Source organism: Heptranchias perlo, chromosome 20 (genome assembly GCF_035084215.1).
Source record: "Heptranchias perlo isolate sHepPer1 chromosome 20, sHepPer1.hap1, whole genome shotgun sequence".
Lineage (NCBI taxonomy): Eukaryota > Metazoa > Chordata > Chondrichthyes > Hexanchiformes > Hexanchidae > Heptranchias > Heptranchias perlo.
In genome coordinates, this window is record NC_090344.1 from 31,388,479 (window position 1) to 31,407,168 (window position 18,690).

Below are 18,690 nucleotides of genomic sequence, written 5' to 3' on the forward strand. Positions count from 1 at the left end.
GGAGAGAGCGGAAGATCGGGGGGGGGGAGAGAGCGGAAGATCGGGGCGGGGAGAGAGAGAGAGCGGAAGATCGGGGGGGGGGGGAGAGAGCGGAAGATTGGGGGGGGGGGGAGAGAGCGGAAGATCGGGGGGGGGGGGGGGAGAGAGCGGAAGATCGGGGGGGGGGGAGAGAGCGGAAGATCGGGGGGGGGGGAGAGAGCGGAAGATCGGGGGGGGGGGAGAGAGCGGAAGATCGGGGGGGGGGGGGAGAGAGCGGAAGATCGGGGGGGGGAGAGAGCGGAAGATCGGGGGGGGAGAGAGCGGAAGATCGGGGGGGGGGGGGAAGAGAGCGGAAGATCGGGGGGGGGGAAGGGAGCGGAAGATCGGGGGGGGGGAAGGGAGCGGAAGATCGGGGGGGGGGGGGGGAGAGAGCGGAAGATCGGGGGGGGGGAGAGAGCGGAAGATCGGGGGGGGGGGGAGAGAGCGGAAGATCGGGGGGGGGAGAGAGCGGAAGATCGGGGGGGGAGAGAGCGGAAGATCGGGGGGGGGGGGGAAGAGAGCGGAAGATCGGGGGGGGGGAAGGGAGCGGAAGATCGGGGGGGGGGAAGGGAGCGGAAGATCGGGGGGGGGGGGGGAGAGAGCGGAAGATCGGGGAGGGGTAGAGCGGAAGATCGGGGAGGGGTAGAGCGGAAGATCGGGGAGGGGGGGGGAGAGAGCGGAAGATCGGGGAGGGGTAGAGCGGAAGATCGGGGAGGGGGGGGGAGAGAGCGGAAGATCGGGGAGGGGGAGAGAGAGCGGAAGATCGGGGGGGGGAGAGAGAGCGGAAGATCGGGGAGGGGTAGAGCGGAAGATCGGGGATGGGTAGAGCGGAAGATCGGGGAGGGGGGGGGAGAGAGCGGAAGATCGGGGAGGGGGGGGGAGAGAGCGGAAGATCGGGGAGGGGTAGAGCGGAAGATCGGGGAGGGGGAGAGAGCGGAAGATCGGGGGGGGGGAGAGAGAGCGGAAGATCGGGGAGGGGTAGAGCGGAAGATCGGGGAGGGGAGAGAGAGCGGAAGATCGGGGGGGGGAGAGAGAGCGGAAGATCGGGGGGGGGGGGAGAGAGAGCGGAAGATCGGGGGGGGGGGAGAGAGAGCGGAAGATCGGGGGGGGGGAGAGAGAGCGGAAGATCGGGGGGGGGGAGAGAGAGCGGAAGATCGGGGGGGGGGAGAGAGAGCGGAAGATCGGGGGGGGGGAGAGAGAGCGGAAGATCGGGGAGGGGGAGAGAGAGCGGAAGATCGGGGAGGGGTAGAGCGGAAGATCGGGGAGGGGTAGAGCGGAAGATCGGGGGGGGGAGGGAGAGAGAGCGGAAGATCGGGGGGGGGGGGGGGGGGAGAGAGCGGAAGATCGGGGGGGGAGAGAGAGAGTGGAAGATCGGGGGGGGGGGGGAGAGAGAGTGGAAGATCGGGGGGGGGAGAGAGAGAGCGGAAGATCGGGGGGGGGGGGGGGGGAGAGAGAGTGGAAGATCGGGATAACCAAGTAATCTGTCACAGGTGAAGTACCTTTCGTACCTCACTGAGGTACACTTGGCTCTTTCACTACCATCCCGCCAGCTTTAACTGCCGGTGGGACTTCCAGGTTCGGGACGCCCGCACTCTGACAGTGCATCCTGGGGAAACTCGAAGGTCAACGGGTTGGAGCCGGCTTCCGAACCCTCAGGGGATTTCCGGAGCCCCCCCCGCCCCCAATTTTCCTGTAAAATTGAGCCCAATACAGTGGATTCAGAGCTCTCTTCTTCCCAGGTCTGTTCTGCACTGGCGATATTTATCCTTAACTTATTTACTGCATTCACGATCAAGCCCTGCTCAAACCAGAACCACAAGGAGGTCTGTGCAATGTTCTGACTGTGACCACAAAGCCGTGTCGCTCTCACACACAGATTCCCTGCTTTATATCTCCATACAAAGACCATCGCTTCACACATCCCCTTATACACAATTGCAACAGACACGACCTTAGGCTCATTAAAAGACGCACAGATTTCATAACAGCAAAGGTTACAGTGGGACCAATGTTCAGTCATTTTCCATTCCAGGTGAAATGCAGAGCAGCACAGCAGCACGCTGGCACCATAACAGAGTCTCATCACTGTGGGCTTCTGTTAAATACATTCGCCGGGTGGATTTCAAACCACGTTTCCAGGCGTGATTCACACATCGAAGGTGAGAGAGATGCTGTGGGGCTCACGCTAAGTCCTGTAGCTGAAAGTGATTCACAGACTGGGTTTTGCGTTTCATGATCCCGGGTGTGTTACCGATACCGTCCCTGGATTACCAAAGGCTGGGAGAGGCACTCTGGAAGGTATGGGGAGCTGGGGCTTGGCCATGAGAGTATCTGAAGGTACGAGAACTGAAATAATCCAGAGTTAGAAAGGAGAAAAGGTCCAACAATGGAACAATCTGAAACAGGACATCAATTAGTCTCCTCTTCTCTCGGGGCCATCAAGGACTCGACACACTGAGAGTTTAACACAAAGCTGATTTATTAACATTACATAGAATTACAGTGAGCCTGCAACACGCCTTTCAGCCCAAATGCCAACATTTATGCTCCACACAAGCCTCCTCCCACTCCTCTGCATCTCACCCTATCAGCATATCCTTCTATTCCTTTCTCCCTCGTGTTTATCTGGCTTCCCCTTAAATGGATCTCTGCTATTCGCCTCTACTACCCCTTGTGGTAGCGAGTTCCACATTCTTACCACTGTTTCGGTAAAGAAGCTTCTCCTGAATTCTGTCGGATTTATGAGTGACCATCTTATATTTGCGGCCCCTAGTTCTGGTCTCCCCAAGAAGTGAAAACATTTTCTCCAAGTCTACCCTATCAAACCCTTTCAGAATCTTAAAGGCCTCCATCAGGTCACCCCTCTGCCTTCTTTTTTCGACAGAAAAGAGTCACAGGCTGTTCAGCCTTGCCTGAAAAGTATATCCTCTCAGTTCTGGTATCATCCTTGTAAGAATATAGATACGATTTTACATTATTCTAATACAGAACCAAGACAGAACAGTAATGTAGATAGAATTAGGTTAAACTGTGTTCTCACAAATCCTGCCTTTTCCCCTCAATGACGCAGATAACATTGGAGAGGATGAATTTTAGGACCGAAGACATTGTACTGTAAGGACAGGCACATAGAGATTATTAAATAAATAAGCTGGTTGGATAATATGGAGCTAAAAGGATGGAGTTAGAATTGAAAAACATAGGCTTTTAAATCACAGACCTTTGATCACAGCAGGGGGGTGTGAAAGAGAGGCGATTACTGCAATATAAAAGGTTCCTTTTGCTATAAACAATATCAAAGAGTTGTACAGCAAAGCTATAGCTTGGGGAAAAAACAAGGCTAGGAAGTAACAGTATGGTATGAAAAGACATGAGGCCCGTCATCCCTATTTAGCAATTTGTTCAAAGAGCTAAGGGTCATAAATCGGCCGGTAGCTTCTGAATGCAGCAGGAACTGGACCGTAAAAGAAAATGGTGTAAAAAGAGATGAATCGTTTTACTCAATAGGAACTTTGCTTTGCCAACATTCAAGACCAAGTAACATGGATAGGTTTGGATAAGCCACTCTCGCGATTTCCCCCTCAAAATTCCTTGCACAGATGATTTCAGACATGAGGGTAATTCTGGATGAAATGTTAAATGATGAATGTTTTAAATCCAGAATAAATGAAGTTAATTCTCAGACATATTACTGTCTCTAGCTTTACAAATCTGTTAAAAGGATAAAGAAGGAATTATCCCGACATTCCGTATGAATCTTCTTTGCACCTTCTCCAGTGCCTCTATATCCTTTTTATAATACGGAGACCAGAACTGTGCACAGCGCTCCAAGTGTGGTCTAACCAAGGTATATGGAGACCAGAACTGTGCACAGTACTCCAAGTGTGGTCTAACCAAGGTATATGGAGACCAGAACTGTGCACAGTACTCCAAGTGTGGTCTAACCAAGGTATATGGAGACCAGAACTGTGCACAGTGCTCCAAGCGTGGTCTAACCAAGGTATATGGAGACCAGAACTGTGCACAGTACTCCAAGTGTGGTCTAACCAAGGTATATGGAGACCAGAACTGTGCACAGTACTCCAAGTGTGGTCTAACCAAGGTATGTGGAGACCAGAACTGTGCACAGTGCTCCAAGTGTGGTCTAACCAAGGTATATGGAGACCAGAACTGTGCACAGTACTCCAAGTGTGGTCTAACCAAGGTTCATGATGTGGAGATGCCGGTGATGGACTGGGGTGGACAAATGTAAGGAGTCTTACAACACCAGGCTTTCTCTGCCTTTCGGGTCTCTCTCTCTCTCTCTCTCTGTCTGTCTTTGTGTTCTGACCTCTTGTGTATTCAGTAGTCTGGGATGTAATGTTTCTCGGTGATTGCTGCCGAGGTGTGATAACGGGCAGTTGGAAGGATTATCTGTAATCACCAGGCATTGTTCTCTGACTATATATGCTGTGCCTTTATGGAACCCTACACTCACCTGACGAAGGAGGAAAGCTCCGAAAGTTTGTGATTTCAAATAAAGCTGTTGGACTATAACCTGGTGTTGTAAGACTCCTTACATTTAACCAAGGTTCAATACAAGTTTGACGTAACTCCTCTGCTTTTCAATTCTACCCCTCTGGAAATGAACCCGGGAGCTTGGTTTACTTTTTTTATGGCCTTATCAACCTGCGTCACTACTTTTATAGTGAATTGTGTATCTGTACCCCCAGATCCCTCTGCTCCTCTACCCCATTTAAACTCTTATTATCCAAGCAGTATGTGGCCCTCATTCTTCCTACCAAAATGCACCACCTCACACTTATCTATATTCAAATTCATTTGCCAATTACTCACCCATTCTGCAAGTTTATTAATGCCATCCTGCACTTCGTTGCGATCTTCCTCAGTACTTACTACACTCCCCCAATTTGATGTTGTCGGCAAATTTTGAAATTGTATTTCTGATTCCAGCGTCCAAATAGTTTATGTAAATGGTGAACATGCTGGTCCTAGCACCAATCCCTATGGAACACTGCATGCCAACTTTTGCCAGTCTGAGTAGCTAGCCTTAACCCCTACTCTCTGTTTTCGGTTCTGTGGCCAACATCAGCAGGAACAAACGCGAAGTGCTAGGACGAACAACGTTCAGTCCTCTATGTGATTAACAGCAGCAAGAACAGCAGAATCCAACTTCTGGAACGTGTGAACTCGCTGGTGTCGCAGCAGGTGGTACGACTGAGTGAATCCCTTCCCGCACGCGGAGCAGGTGAACGGCCTCTCCCCGCTGTGAACTCGCTGGTGTCTCAGTAGGTGGGACGACTCGGTGAATCCCTTCCCGCACACCGAGCAGGTGAACGGTCTCTCCCCACTGTGAACTCGCTGGTGTCTCAGCAGGTCGGACGACCGAGTGAATCCCTTCCCACACACGGAGCAGGTGAACGGCCTCTCCCCGGTGTGAACCCGCTGGTGTGTCAGCAGGTTTGATGAGCGGGTGAATCCCTTCCCACACACGGAGCAGGTGAACGGCCTCTCCCCGGTGTGAACTCGCTGGTGTTTCAGCAGGTCATTTCTTCTTTTGAATCTCTTCTCGCAGTCAGAGCATTTAAAAGGTCTCTGATCAGTGTGAACAACTTGGTGTTCAATGAAGTGTGATGACTGAGTGAATCTCTTCCCACACACGGAGCAGGTGAACGGCCTCTCCCCAGTGTGAACTCGCTGGTGTGTCTGGAGGCTGGATGACTGAGTGAATCCCTTCCCACACACGGAGCAGGTGAACGGCCTCTCCCCAGTGTGAACAGGCCGGTGTTTCAAAAGGTGGGCTGAACAAGTGAATCCCTTCCCGCACACGGAGCAGGTGAACGGCCTCTCCCCAGTGTGAACTCGCTGGTGTATCGAAAGATGGGCCGAACGAGGGAATCCCTTCCCACACACGGAGCAGGTGAACGGCCTCTCCCCGGTGTGAACTCGCTTGTGTGTCAAAAGGTGGGCTGACTGAGTGAATCCCTTCCCACAGACGGAGCAGATGAACGGCCTCTCCCCGGTGTGAACGCGCTTGTGTGTCAAAAGGTCAGTGGACCGAGTGAATCCCTTCCCACACACAGAACAAGGGAAGGGCCTCTCCCCCGTGTGAACTCGCTTGTGTGTCGAAAGGTGGACTGAACGAGTGAACCCCTTCCCACACACGGAACAGGTGAAAGGCCTCTCCTCGGTGTGAACACCCTGGTGTGTCAAAAGGTGGGCTGAGCGAGTGAATCCCTTCCCACACACGGAGCAGGTGAACGGTCTCTCCTTGGTGTGGACTCGCTGGTGTTCAGTGAGATGCAATGACTGTCTGAACCTCTTCCCGCAGTGAGAGCAGCTAAACGGTCTTTCATGAGCGTGAAGGAGCTGGTGCTCAGCGAGACGGAACGACTGCCTGAACCGCTTTCCGCAGTGGGAGCAACTGAACGGTCTCTCCTCCGTGTGCACTTGCTGGTGTTTAACCTGTTCTGCAAAGCTTTTAAAGCTTTTCCCACAGTCAGAGCATTTGAAATCGCTCTCATCGGAGTGAACCAGCTGGTGGGCAGTGAGGTGGGAGGAAGAAGTGAATCCCCTCCCACACACGGAGCAGGTGAACGGCCTCTTCCGAGTGCTAACTCGCTGGTGCATCAGCATGCTGGACGACTGAGTGAAACCCTTCCGACAGGTAGTACAGGCGAGCGGCCTCGCTCCGGTTTCCAGCCGGGGTGGCTAAATCAATCCCTTCCTACAGTCCCCACGTTTCCACGGTTTCTCCGTGGTCCGGGTGTCCTTGTGTCTCTCCAGGTTGGACGATCAGTTGAAGCCTCGTCCGCACGCAGAACAAGTGGACGGTTTCTCCCCGCTGTGAATGTTTCTTCAGGCTGTGTAACGGGTTAAAGCTCTTTCCACAGTCAGTGCGCTGGAACACTCTCACTCGGGTGTGTGTGTGTGTGTCTCGGTCACACTGATGTTTGAAATCTTCTCCCACAGACAGAACAGGCAAACATTTCTCCTTCCACATTCATGGTATTAAGGTCCTGGTGCATCCAGTGAGTGTCAAATCAAGATATGATCGTTGGTTTGAGTTTCCCCTCTCAAATCCTCCCCTTCTCATACCCTGGAAAAAGGAGTTTACAACATTCATCACTGTAAATACAGGAGAGAAATCCAGAACATCCTTTCCTCCTGCTTCCAAGATGGCCGCCCACACATTGAGATATAAAGATGGCGACCGTTGCCCTGGGTAACCCGGGCCTGTCACTCAGGAGAAACCGCCCCGCTGGGCACACGTGACACCCGCCAACCAATGGCGTTCCTTCTCTCGCCCACCCTCACGGAAGCCCCGCCCACATTTCGTCCCGCAACCAAAATGGCCACCAACCCGGGCCTGGCAGCGGGAGAAAACCCCGCTCCGAGCAAACGCGGGGACCGGTAGCTTCTCATTCGGGGTATGAGGCCCACACCGGGTGTTTATGAAGCCTCCCCGTCCGTCCGCCGCTACCATTACTCCCTTGCGACCCGCCGTCTCTTACCCGCTCCAAACACACGGACTCCATCTTGCGTCCAGCCGCACCGCTCGCACTGCGCATGCTCCAAGCACGCCCAGGATTGCGCCTGCGCGCTGGGCTCCTGCAGTGTGGATGGAGCGTATTCTCCGCCGCTGAGCGTGTTGGGTAAAAGCCCCGCCATTGATAGCCCCAGTTAGTGAATAGGAAATGGCCCTCCGCCATGGTTCAGTCCTGGATCGGATTAACAGCAGAATCCAATCCCTGCAGTCACAGGTGAACTCGCTGGTGTCTCAGCAGGTGGGGGTCAAGGGAGTGAACCTCTTCCCTCCCCCCTTCCCCCGAACATTTAAACAACCTCTCCCCAATATGACTGCACATCAAATCCTTCGAGCTTTTAAAGCTGGAGTGCTAACAGGTGGGCAAATTGAGTAAATCCCTTCCCATAGGTGAGGTATCTAAACGGTCGCTCTCCTTTTTGCCGGTGTGCCAATAGTTGAGACGACCGAGTCCCTTTGCACATTCAGCTGGCAAACGGCCTACAGCGTGACTGAATCCATGAGTTTCCAGCTCCAACAGTCCCCACATTAGCGACGAGGACCGCTGCTTTCTTTATATATATATATATATTAATGACTTGGACTTGGGTGTACCGTGCACAATTTCAAAATTTGCTGATGACACAAAACTTGGAAGTGTAGCAAACAGTGAGGAGGATAGTGATCGACTTCAAGAGGATACAGACAGGCTGGTGGAACGTGGCAGATGAAATTTACTGCAGAGAAGTGGATATGAAGGCTTTAGAGAGGATGCAGAAAAGATTTACTAGAATGGTTCCAAGGATGAGGGACTTTAGTTCCGTGGATAGACTGGAGAAGCTGGGGTTGTTCTCCTTGGAACAGACACGGTTGAGAGGAGATTTGATAGAGGTATTCAAAATCGTGAGGGGTCTGGACAGAGTAGATAGAGAGAAACTGTTCCCATTGGCAGAAGGGTCAAGAACCAGAGGACACAGATTTAAGGTGATTGACAAGGTAAACCAAAAGCGACATGAGGAAAAACTTTTTTACACAGCGAATGGTTATGATCTGGAATGCACTGCCTGAGGGGGTGGTGGAGGCAGATTCAATCATGGCCTTCAAAGGCAAATTGGATAAGTACTTGAAAGGAAAAAAATTGCAGGGCTACAGGGAAAGGGCGGGGGGAGTGGGACTGGCTAGATTGCTCTTGCGGAGAGCCGGCACGGGCTCGACGGGCCGAATGGCCTCCTTCTGTACTGTAACCTTTCTATGATTTTTACACTTGATTCCCGGCAGGTCAGTGCATGTGTCTCGAATTTGGTCCCAAAAGACTGCTATAAGAATGGGAATGCACATATTTTGCCAACGTAAATCAGTGTCTCTGATAAATGATCTGTTACATCGCCTAGCGCCCCTATGGTTGGTAGATCTGCTAGTAATATATTATAAACAGTAATTGCATATTTCATGCTTGTTGCATCACACTTACAACACATTTATTTTAGTCAAATTTCTTGCAGCTTATTGTCTCATAATTTATTCCAACAATCTTAATAACCAGTGTTTCTTGTTTCCCAGTTTTATTTCTAATGCTTGTACATTCAGCCTTCCCCTTCTTATTTCTCTGAACACTTCCCCCTTATATTTCTTCCTTATTATTTGCTTTAATATACTTTTTCTAAATCCGTTTCCCATCTGCTTTAAGTCTCTCCAGCCCAACTATTCAAACTTTGTTACCAACGTTGGCAAGGACATAAGATGGTGTGCCATGCAACATGATATGTAACTTCTGGTGAGGGAGGGGGGAGATTACTGAGTATAATGCAATATTTCCAACTGTTTAACATCAGAAAATGAAGCAGCGTTCTCCTCTATTGTAGGAGGTACTCATTCTAGGAACATAGGAACAGGAGTAGGCCATTCAGCCTCTCGTGCCTGCTCCGCCATTTGATAAGATCATGGCTGATCTGTGATCTACCTCCATATACCTGCCTTTGGCCCATATCCCTTAATACCTTTGGTTGCCAAAAAGCTATCTATCTCAGATTTAAATTTAGCAATTGAGCTAGTATCAATTGCCGTTTGCGGAAGAGAGTTCCAAACTTCTATCACCCTTTGTGTGTAGAAATGTTTTCTAATCTCACTCCTGAAAGGTCTGGCTCTAATTTTTAGACTGTGTCCCCTACTCCTAAAATCCCCAACCAGCGGAAATAGTTTCTCTCTATCCACCCTATCCGTTCCCCTTAATATCTTATAAACTTCAATCAGATCACCCCTTAACCTTCGAAACTCCAGAGAATACAACCCCAATTTGTGCAATCTCTCCTCGTAACTTAACCCTTGAAGTCCGGGTATCATTCCAGTAAACCTACGCTGCACTCCCTCCAAGGCCAATATGTCCTTCCGAAGGTGCGGTGCCCAGAACTGCTCACAGTACTCCAGGTGCGGTCTAACCAGGGTTTTGTATAGCTGCAGCATAACTTCTGCCGCCTTGTACTCTAGTCCTCCAGATATAAAGGCCAGCATTCCATTAGCCTTCTTGATTATTTTCTGCACCTGTTCATGACACTTCAATGATCGATGTACCTGAACCCCTAAGTCCCTTTGGACATCCACTGTTTTTAACTTTTTACCATTTAGAAAGTACCCTGTTCTATCCTTTTTGATCCAAAGTGGATGACCTCACATTTGTCCACATTGAATTCCATTTGCCACAGTTTTTGCCCATTCACCTAATCTATCAATATTCCTTTGTAATTTTATGTTTTCATCTACACTGCTTACAATGCCACCAATCTTTGTGTCATCGGCAAACTTAGATATGAGACTTTCTATGCCTTCATCTAAGTCGTTAACAAATATTGTGAATAACTGAGGCCACTCGTCACATCCTGCCAATGTGAGTACCTTCCCATTATCCCTACTTTCTGTCGCCTTTTGCTCAGCCAATTTCCTAACCAAGTCCGTACTTTTCCCTCGATTCCATGGGCTTCTATCTTAGCTAACAGTCTCTTATGTGGGATCTTATCAAATGCCTTCTGGAAGTCCATATAAATAACATCCATTGACATTCCCCTGACCACTACTTTAGTCACCTCTTCAAAAAATTCAATCAGGTTTGTCAGGCACGACCTACCTTTCACAAATCCATGCTGGCTCTCTCTGATTAACTGAAAATTCTCGAGGTGTTCAGTCACCCTATCCTTAATTATAGACTCCAGCATTTTCCCCACAACAGATGTTAGGCTAACTGGTCTATAATTCCCTGGTTTTCCTCTCCTTTCTTAAAAAGCGGAGTGATATGTGCAATTTTCCAATCTAGAAGGACAGTTCCTGAATCTAGAGAACTTTGGAAGATTATAGTTAGGGCATCTGCAATGTGCTCACCTACTTCCTTTAAAACCCTGGGATGGAAACCATCTGGTCCTGGGGATTTGTCACTCTTTAGTGCTGTTATTTTCTTCATGACTGTTGCTTTACTTATGTTAATTTTATCGAGTCCCTGTCCCTGATTCAATATTAGTTTTCTTGGGATTTCCGGCATGCTATCCTCTTTTCCTACTGTAAATACTGACGCAAAGTAATTATTCAACATGTCCACCATTTCCCCATTGTCAATAACAATATCCCCACTTTCAGTTTTTAAGGGGCCAACACTGCTCCTGACCACCTTCTTTTTCTTAATGTAACTATAAAAGTTCTTCGTATTGGTTTTGAAAGAGTCCCACCTGCAACATTAACTGTTAAGTTATCTCTTTCATATGATGATTGATCGACTGCGTATTTTTGCATTTTTGATTTCTTTTCCGTTTTCCTTTTTCTTTTTATCTCTGCTGAGACATTTTGTTTTAATACTGAACTCCAAAGACTTTTAAGATCCTGAGGGGACTCGAAGGGGTCAATGCTGAGAGGATGTTTCCCCTTGTGGGACAGACTGGAACTAAGGGCCACAGTTTAAAAATAAGGGGTCTCCCATTTAAGACGGAGATGAGGAGGGATTTTTTCTCTCAGAGGGTCATGAGTCTGTGGAATTCCCTTCCCCAGAGAGCGGTGGGGGCAGGGTCATTGAATATTTTTAAGGCTGAGTTAGATAAATTCCTGACTAACAAGGGAGTCAAAGGTTATAGTAGGTAGACGGGAAAGTAGGGTTGAGGTCACAATCAGATCAGCCATGATCTTATCAAATGCCAGAGCAGGCTCGAGGGGCCGAATGGCCTACTCCTTCCCTTAATTCATATGTTCGTATGTCATCGAGTGCACAGATGTACTCAACTGGTCCTAACTTTTCATGATAACAAAAAATGAAGTTCTTTCAAGAGATACATAAGGGGAACTATTTTTCTCCTGGACCAGAGATGCCCAAATTATGTCTCACAGTTCAGATCTGGGCCATGGGTTTTCGGGCCCACATACATGGAGCTCCATTGCCAGCTGCTCCTCACTCCCTCAGCACAGCTCCTGGCCTCTCCCTGACCTTCAGTGCCACCCACATCCCATGCCATTGCCAGTTCCTATGTGCCATTGCACTTTGTGCAGGAATTCTTCTGACAGTGGCTTTCAGACGCTTAAAGCAGACCAGAAGTGTGGTGTGAAATGGTGGAGGTGTTGAAGGGGCCGGAATTCTCTGTGATGAGTAAAATTGAAGTCAATGGGAATCAGGGGGAAAACTCTCCAGTGGCTGGAGTCACACCCAGCACAAAGGAAGATGGTAGTGGTTGTTGGAGGCCAATCATCTCAGCCCCAGGACATTGCTGCAGGAGTTCCTCAGGGCAGTGTCCTAGGCCCAACCATCTTCAGCTGCTTCATCAATGACCTTCCCTCCATCATAAGGTCAGAAATGGGGATGTTCGCTGATGACTGCACAGTGTTCAGTTCCATTCGCAACCCCTCAGATAATGAAGCAGTCCGAGCCCGCATGCAGCAAGACCTGGACAACATCCAGGCTTGGGCTCATAAGTGGCTAGTAACATTCGCGCCAGAGAAGTGCCAGGCAATGACCATCTCCAAAAAGAGAGAGTCTAACCACCACCCTTTGACATTCAACGGCATTACCATCGCCGAATCCCCCACCTTCAAATTCCTGGGGGTCACCATTGACCAGAAACTTAACTGGACCAGCCATATAAACACTGTGGCTACAAGAGCAGGTCAGAGGCTGGGTATTCTGTGGCGAGTGACTCACCTCCTGACTCCCCAAAGCCTTTCCACCATCTACAAGGCACAAGTCAGGAGTGTGATGGAATACTCTCCACTTGCCTGGATGAGTGCAGCTCCAACAACACTCAAGAAGCTCAACACCATTCAGGACAAAGTAGCCCACTTGATTGGCACCTCATCCACCACCCTAAACATTCACTCCCTTCACCACCGGCGCACTGTGGCTGCAGTGTGCACCATCCACAGGATGCACTGCAGCAACTCGCCAAGGCTTCTTTGACAGCACCTCCCAAACCCGTGACCTTAACCACCGAGAAGGACAAGAGCAGCAGGTACATGGGAACAACACCACCTGCACATTCCCCTCCAAGTCACACACCATTCCGACTTGGAAATATATCGCCGTTCCTTCATCGTCGCTGGGTCAAAATCCTGGAACTCCCTTCCTAACAGCACTGTGGGAGAACCTTCACCACACGGACTGCAGCGGTTCAACAAGGCGGCTCACCACCACCTTCTCAAGGGGCAATTAGGGATGGGCAATAAATGCCGGCCTCACCAGCAACGCCCACATCCCATGAACGAATAAAAAAAAAAGAGAGCAATGAAGTGTCAGCATGTAATTGGAGGGAGGCGGAAGGAGTGTCAGTATGTAATTGGAGGGAGGGGGAAGGAGTGTCAGTATGTAATTGGAGGGAGGGGGAAGGAGTGTCACTATGTAATTGGAGGGAGGGGGAAGGAGTGTCAGTATGTAATTGGAGGGAGGGGGAATGAGTGTCAGTATGTAATTGGAGGGAGGGGGAATGAGTGTCAGTATGTAATTGGAGGGAGGGGGAAGGAGTGTCACTATGTAATTGGAGGGAGGGGGAAGGAGTGTCACTATGTAATTGGAGGGAGGCGGAAGGAGTGTCACTATGTAATTGGAGGGAGGGGGAAGGAGTGTCAGCATGTAATTGGAGGGAGGGGGAATGAGTGTCAGTATGTAATTGGAGGGAGGTGGAAGGAGTGTCAGTATGTAATTGGAGGGAGGGGGAATGAGTGTCAGTATGTAATTGGAGGGAGGGGGAATGAGTGTCAGTATGTAATTGGAGGGAGGGGGAATGAGTGTCAGTATGTAATTGGAGGGAGGGGGAAGGAGTGTCAGTATGTAATTGGAGGGAGGGGGAATGAGTGTCAGTATGTAATTGGAGGGAGGGGGAAGGAGTGTCAGTATGTAATTGGAGGGAGGGGGAATGAGTGTCAGTATGTAATTGGAGGGAGGGGGAATGAGTGTCAGTATGTAATTGGAGGGAGGTGGAAGGAGTGTCAGTATGTAATTGGAGGGAGGGGGAATGAGTGTCAGCATGTAATTGGAGGGAGGGGGAATGAGTGTCAGTATGTAATTGGAGGGAGGGGGAATGAGTGTCAGTATGTAATTGGAGGGAGGGGGAAGGAGTGTCAGTATGTAATTGGAGGGAGGGGGAAAGAGTGTCAGTTTGTAATTGGAGGGAGGGGGAAGGAGTGTCAGTATGTAATTGGAGGGAGGGGGAAAGAGTGTCAGTTTGTAATTGGAGGGAGGGGGAAGGAGTGTCAGTTTGTAATTGGAGGGAGGGGGAATGAGTGTCAGTATGTAATTGGAGGGAGGGGGAATGAGTGTCAGTATGTAATTGGAGGGAGGGGGAAGGAGTGTCAGTATGTAATTGGAGGGAGGGGGGAATAGTGTCAGTATGTAATTGGAGGGAGGGGGAAGGAGTGTCAGTTTGTAATTGGAGGGAGGGGGAAGGAGTGTCAGTATGTAATTGGAGGGAGGGGGAAGGAGTGTCAGTATGTAATTGGAGGGAGGGGGAATGAGTGTCAGTATGTAATTGGAGGGAGGGGGAAGGAGTGTCAGTATGTGATTGGAGGGAGGGGGAATGAGTGTCAGTATGTAATTGGAGGGAGGGGGGAATAGTGTCAGTATGTAATTGGAGGGAGGGGGAAGGAGTGTCAGTTTGTAATTGGAGGGAGGGGGAAGGAGTGTCAGTATGTAATTGGAGGGAGGTGGAAGGAGTGTCAGTATGTAATTGGAGGGAGGGGGAAGGAGTGTCAGTATGTAATTGGAGGGAGGGGGAAGGAGTGTCAGTATGTAATTGGAGGGAGGGGGAAGGAGTGTCAGTATGTAATTGGAGGGAGGGGGAATGAGTGTCAGTATGTAATTGGAGGGAGGGGGAAGGAGTGTCAGTATGTAATTGGAGGGAGGGGGAAGGAGTGTCAGTATGTAATTGGAGGGAGGGGGAAGGAGTGTCAGTATGTAATTGGAGGGAGGGGGAATGAGTGTCAGTATGTGATTGGAGGGAGGGGGAAGGAGTGTCAGTATGTGATTGGAGGGAGGGGGAAGGAGTGTCAGTATGTAATTGGAGGGAGGGGGAATGAGTGTCAGTATGTAATTGGAGGGAGGGGGAATGAGTGTCAGTATGTGATTGGAGGGAGGGGGAAGGAGTGTCAGTATGTAATTGGAGGGAGGGGGAATGAGTGTCAGTATGTAATTGGAGGGAGGTGGAATGAGTGTCAGTATGTAATTGGAGGGAGGGGGAAGGAGTGTCAGTATGTAATTGGAGGGAGGGGGAAGGAGTGTCAGTATGTAATTGGAGGGAGGGGGAATGAGTGTCAGTATGTAATTGGAGGGAGGGGGAAGGAGTGTCAGTATGTAATTGGAGGGAGGGGGAAGGAGTGTCAGTATGTAATTGGAGGGAGGTGGAAGGAGTGTCAGTATGTAATTGGAGGGAGGGGGAAGGAGTGTCAGCATGTGATTGGAGGGAGGGGGAATGAGTGTCAGTATGTAATTGGAGGGAGGGGGAAGGAGTGTCAGTATGTAATTGGAGGGAGGGGGAAGGAGTGTCAGTATGTAATTGGAGGGAGGTGGAAGGAGTGTCAGTATGTGATTGGAGGGAGGGGGAAGGAGTGTCAGTATGTAATTGGAGGGAGGGGGAAGGAGTGTCAGTATGTAATTGGAGGGAGCGGGAAGGAGTGTCAGTATGTAATTGGAGGGAGGGGGAATGAGTGTCAGTATGTAATTGGAGGGAGGGGGAATGAGTGTCAGTATGTAATTGGAGGGAGGGGGAATGAGTGTCAGTTTGTAATTGGAGGGAGGGGGAAGGAGTGTCAGTATGTAATTGGAGGGAGGGGGAATGAGTGTCAGTATGTAATTGGAGGGAGGGGGAAGGAGTGTCAGTATGTAATTGGAGGGAGCGGGAAGGAGTGTCACTATGTAATTGGAGGGAGGGGGAAGGAGTGTCAGTATGTAATTGGAGGGAGGGGGAAGGAGTGTCAGTATGTAATTGGAGGGAGGGGGAAAGAGTGTCAGTATGTAATTGGAGGGAGGGGGAAGGAGTGTCAGTATGTAATTGGAGGGAGGGGGAAGGAGTGTCAGTATGTAATTGGAGGGAGGGGGAATGAGTGTCAGTATGTAATTGGAGGGAGGGGGAAGGAGTGTCAGTATGTAATTGGAGGGAGCGGGAAGGAGTGTCAGTATGTAATTGGAGGGAGGGGGAAGGAGTGTCAGTATGTAATTGGAGGGAGGGGGAAGGAGTGTCAGTATGTAATTGGAGGGAGGGGGAAGGAGTGTCAGTTTGTAATTGGAGGGAGGGGGAAGGAGTGTCAGTATGTAATTGGAGGGAGGGGGAATGAGTGTCAGTATGTAATTGGAGGGAGGGGGAAGGAGTGTCACTATGTAATTGGAGGGAGGGGGAAGGAGTGTCAGTATGTAATTGGAGGGAGGGGGAAGGAGTGTCAGTATGTAATTGGAGGGAGGGGGAAGGAGTGTCAGTATGTAATTGGAGGGAGGGGGAATGAGTGTCAGTATGTAATTGGAGGGAGGGGGAATGAGTGTCAGTATGTAATTGGAGGGAGGGGGAAAGAGTGTCAGTATGTAATTGGAGGGAGGGGGAAGGAGTGTCAGTATGTGATTGGAGGGAGGGGGAATGAGTGTCAGTATGTAATTGGAGGGAGGGGGAATGAGTGTCAGTATGTAATTGGAGGGAGGGGGAAAGAGTGTCAGTATGTAATTGGAGGGAGGGGGAAGGAGTGTCAGTATGTAATTGGAGGGAGGGGGAAGGAGTGTCAGTATGTAATTGGAGGGAGGGGGAAGGAGTGTCAGTATGTAATTGGAGGGAGGGGGAAGGAGTGTCAGTTTGTAATTGGAGGGAGGGGGAAGGAGTGTCAGTATGTAATTGGAGGGAGGGGGAATGAGTGTCAGTATGTAATTGGAGGGAGGGGGAAGGAGTGTCAGTATGTAATTGGAGGGAGGGGGAATGAGTGTCAGTATGTAATTGGAGGGAGGGGGAAGGAGTGTCAGTATGTAATTGGAGGGAGGGGGAATGAGTGTCAGTTTGTAATTGGAGGGAGGGGGAAGGAGTGTCAGTATGTAATTGGAGGGAGGGGGAATGAGTGTCAGTATGTAATTGGAGGGAGGGGGAATGAGTGTCAGTATGTAATTGGAGGGAGGTGGAAGGAGTGTTAGTATGTAATTGGAGGGAGGGGGAAGGAGTGTCAGTATGTGATTGGAGGGAGGGGGAATGAGTGTCAGTATGTAATTGGAGGGAGGGGGAAAGAGTGTCAGTATGTAATTGGAGGGAGGGGGAAGGAGTGTCAGTATGTGATTGGAGGGAGGGGGAAGGAGTGTCAGTATGTAATTGGAGGGAGGGGGAAGGAGTGTCAGTATGTAATTGGAGGGAGGGGGAAGGAGTGTCAGTATGTAATTGGAGGGAGGGGGAAAGAGTGTCAGTATGTAATTGGAGGGAGGGGGAATGAGTGTCACTATGTAATTGGAGGGAGGGGGAAGGAGTGTCAGTATGTAATTGGAGGGAGGGGGAAGGAGTGTCAGTATGTAATTGGAGGGAGGGGGAAGGAGTGTCACTATGTAATTGGAGGGAGGGGGAAGGAGTGTCAGTATGTAATTGGAGGGAGGGGGAAAGAGTGTCAGTATGTAATTGGAGGGAGGGGGAATGAGTGTCAGTATGTAATTGGAGGGAGGGGGAAGGAGTGTCAGTATGTAATTGGAGGGAGGGGGAATGAGTGTCAGTATGTAATTGGAGGGAGGGGGAAAGAGTGTCAGTATGTAATTGGAGGGAGGGGGAATGAGTGTCAGTATGTAATTGGAGGGAGGGGGAAAGAGTGTCAGTATGTAATTGGAGGGAGGGGGAAGGAGTGTCAGTATGTAATTGGAGGGAGGGGGAAGGAGTGTCAGTATGTAATTGGAGGGAGGGGGAAGGAGTGTCAGTATGTAATTGGAGGGAGGGGGAAGGAGTGTCAGTATGTAATTGGAGGGAGGGGGAATGAGTGTCAGTATGTAATTGGAGGGAGGGGGAAGGAGTGTCAGTATGTAATTGGAGGGAGGGGGAAGGAGTGTCAGTATGTAATTGGAGGGAGGGGGAAGGAGTGTCAGTATGTAATTGGAGGGAGGTGGAAGGAGTGTCAGTATGTAATTGGAGGGAGGGGGAAGGAGTGTCAGTATGTAATTGGAGGGAGGGGGAAAGAGTGTCAGTATGTAATTGGAGGGAGGGGGAAGGAGTGTCAGTATGTAATTGGAGGGAGGGGGAAGGAGTGTCAGTATGTAATTGGAGGGAGGTGGAATGAGTGTCAGTATGTAATTGGAGGGAGGGGGAAGGAGTGTCAGTATGTAATTGGAGGGAGGGGGAAGGAGTGTCAGTATGTAATTGGAGGGAGGGGGAAGGAGTGTCAGTATGTAATTGGAGGGAGGGGGAAGGAGTGTCAGTATGTAATTGGAGGGAGGTGGAATGAGTGTCAGTATGTAATTGGAGGGAGGGGGAATGAGTGTCACTATGTAATTGGAGGGAGGTGGAAGGAGTGTCAGTATGTAATTGGAGGGAGGGGGAAGGAGTGTCAGTATGTAATTGGAGGGAGGGGGAATGAGTGTCAGTATGTAATTGGAGGGAGGGGGAAGGAGTGTCAGTATGTAATTGGAGGGAGGGGGAATGAGTGTCAGTATGTAATTGGAGGGAGGTGGAATGAGTGTCAGTATGTAATTGGAG

At 50.0% G+C, this 18,690-nt stretch overlaps 1 protein-coding gene across 4 annotated transcripts in view; it reads right to left on the reverse strand.

Annotated features, from left to right (window-relative positions):
- The window catches only part of LOC137335673 (zinc finger protein 271-like), a 70,609-nt gene extending 63,028 nt beyond the window's left edge, over positions 1-7,581 (reverse strand). For 2 of the 4 annotated variants that reach the window (XR_010966473.1, XR_010966474.1), the window contains exon 1: positions 4,855-7,205. Coding sequence is in view for 1 of the 4 variants with exons in the window: in XM_068000959.1 (XP_067857060.1) it covers positions 5,146-6,654 (1,509 nt within the window). In the remaining 3 variants the exon portion in view is untranslated. Of the gene's footprint in view, positions 1-1,517; positions 2,365-2,479; positions 7,206-7,532 lie in introns of those variants that run through there. The other 2 variants (XR_010966472.1, XM_068000959.1) reach the window with 2 other exon arrangements.
- Positions 7,582-18,690: the final 11,109 nt, after the last annotated feature.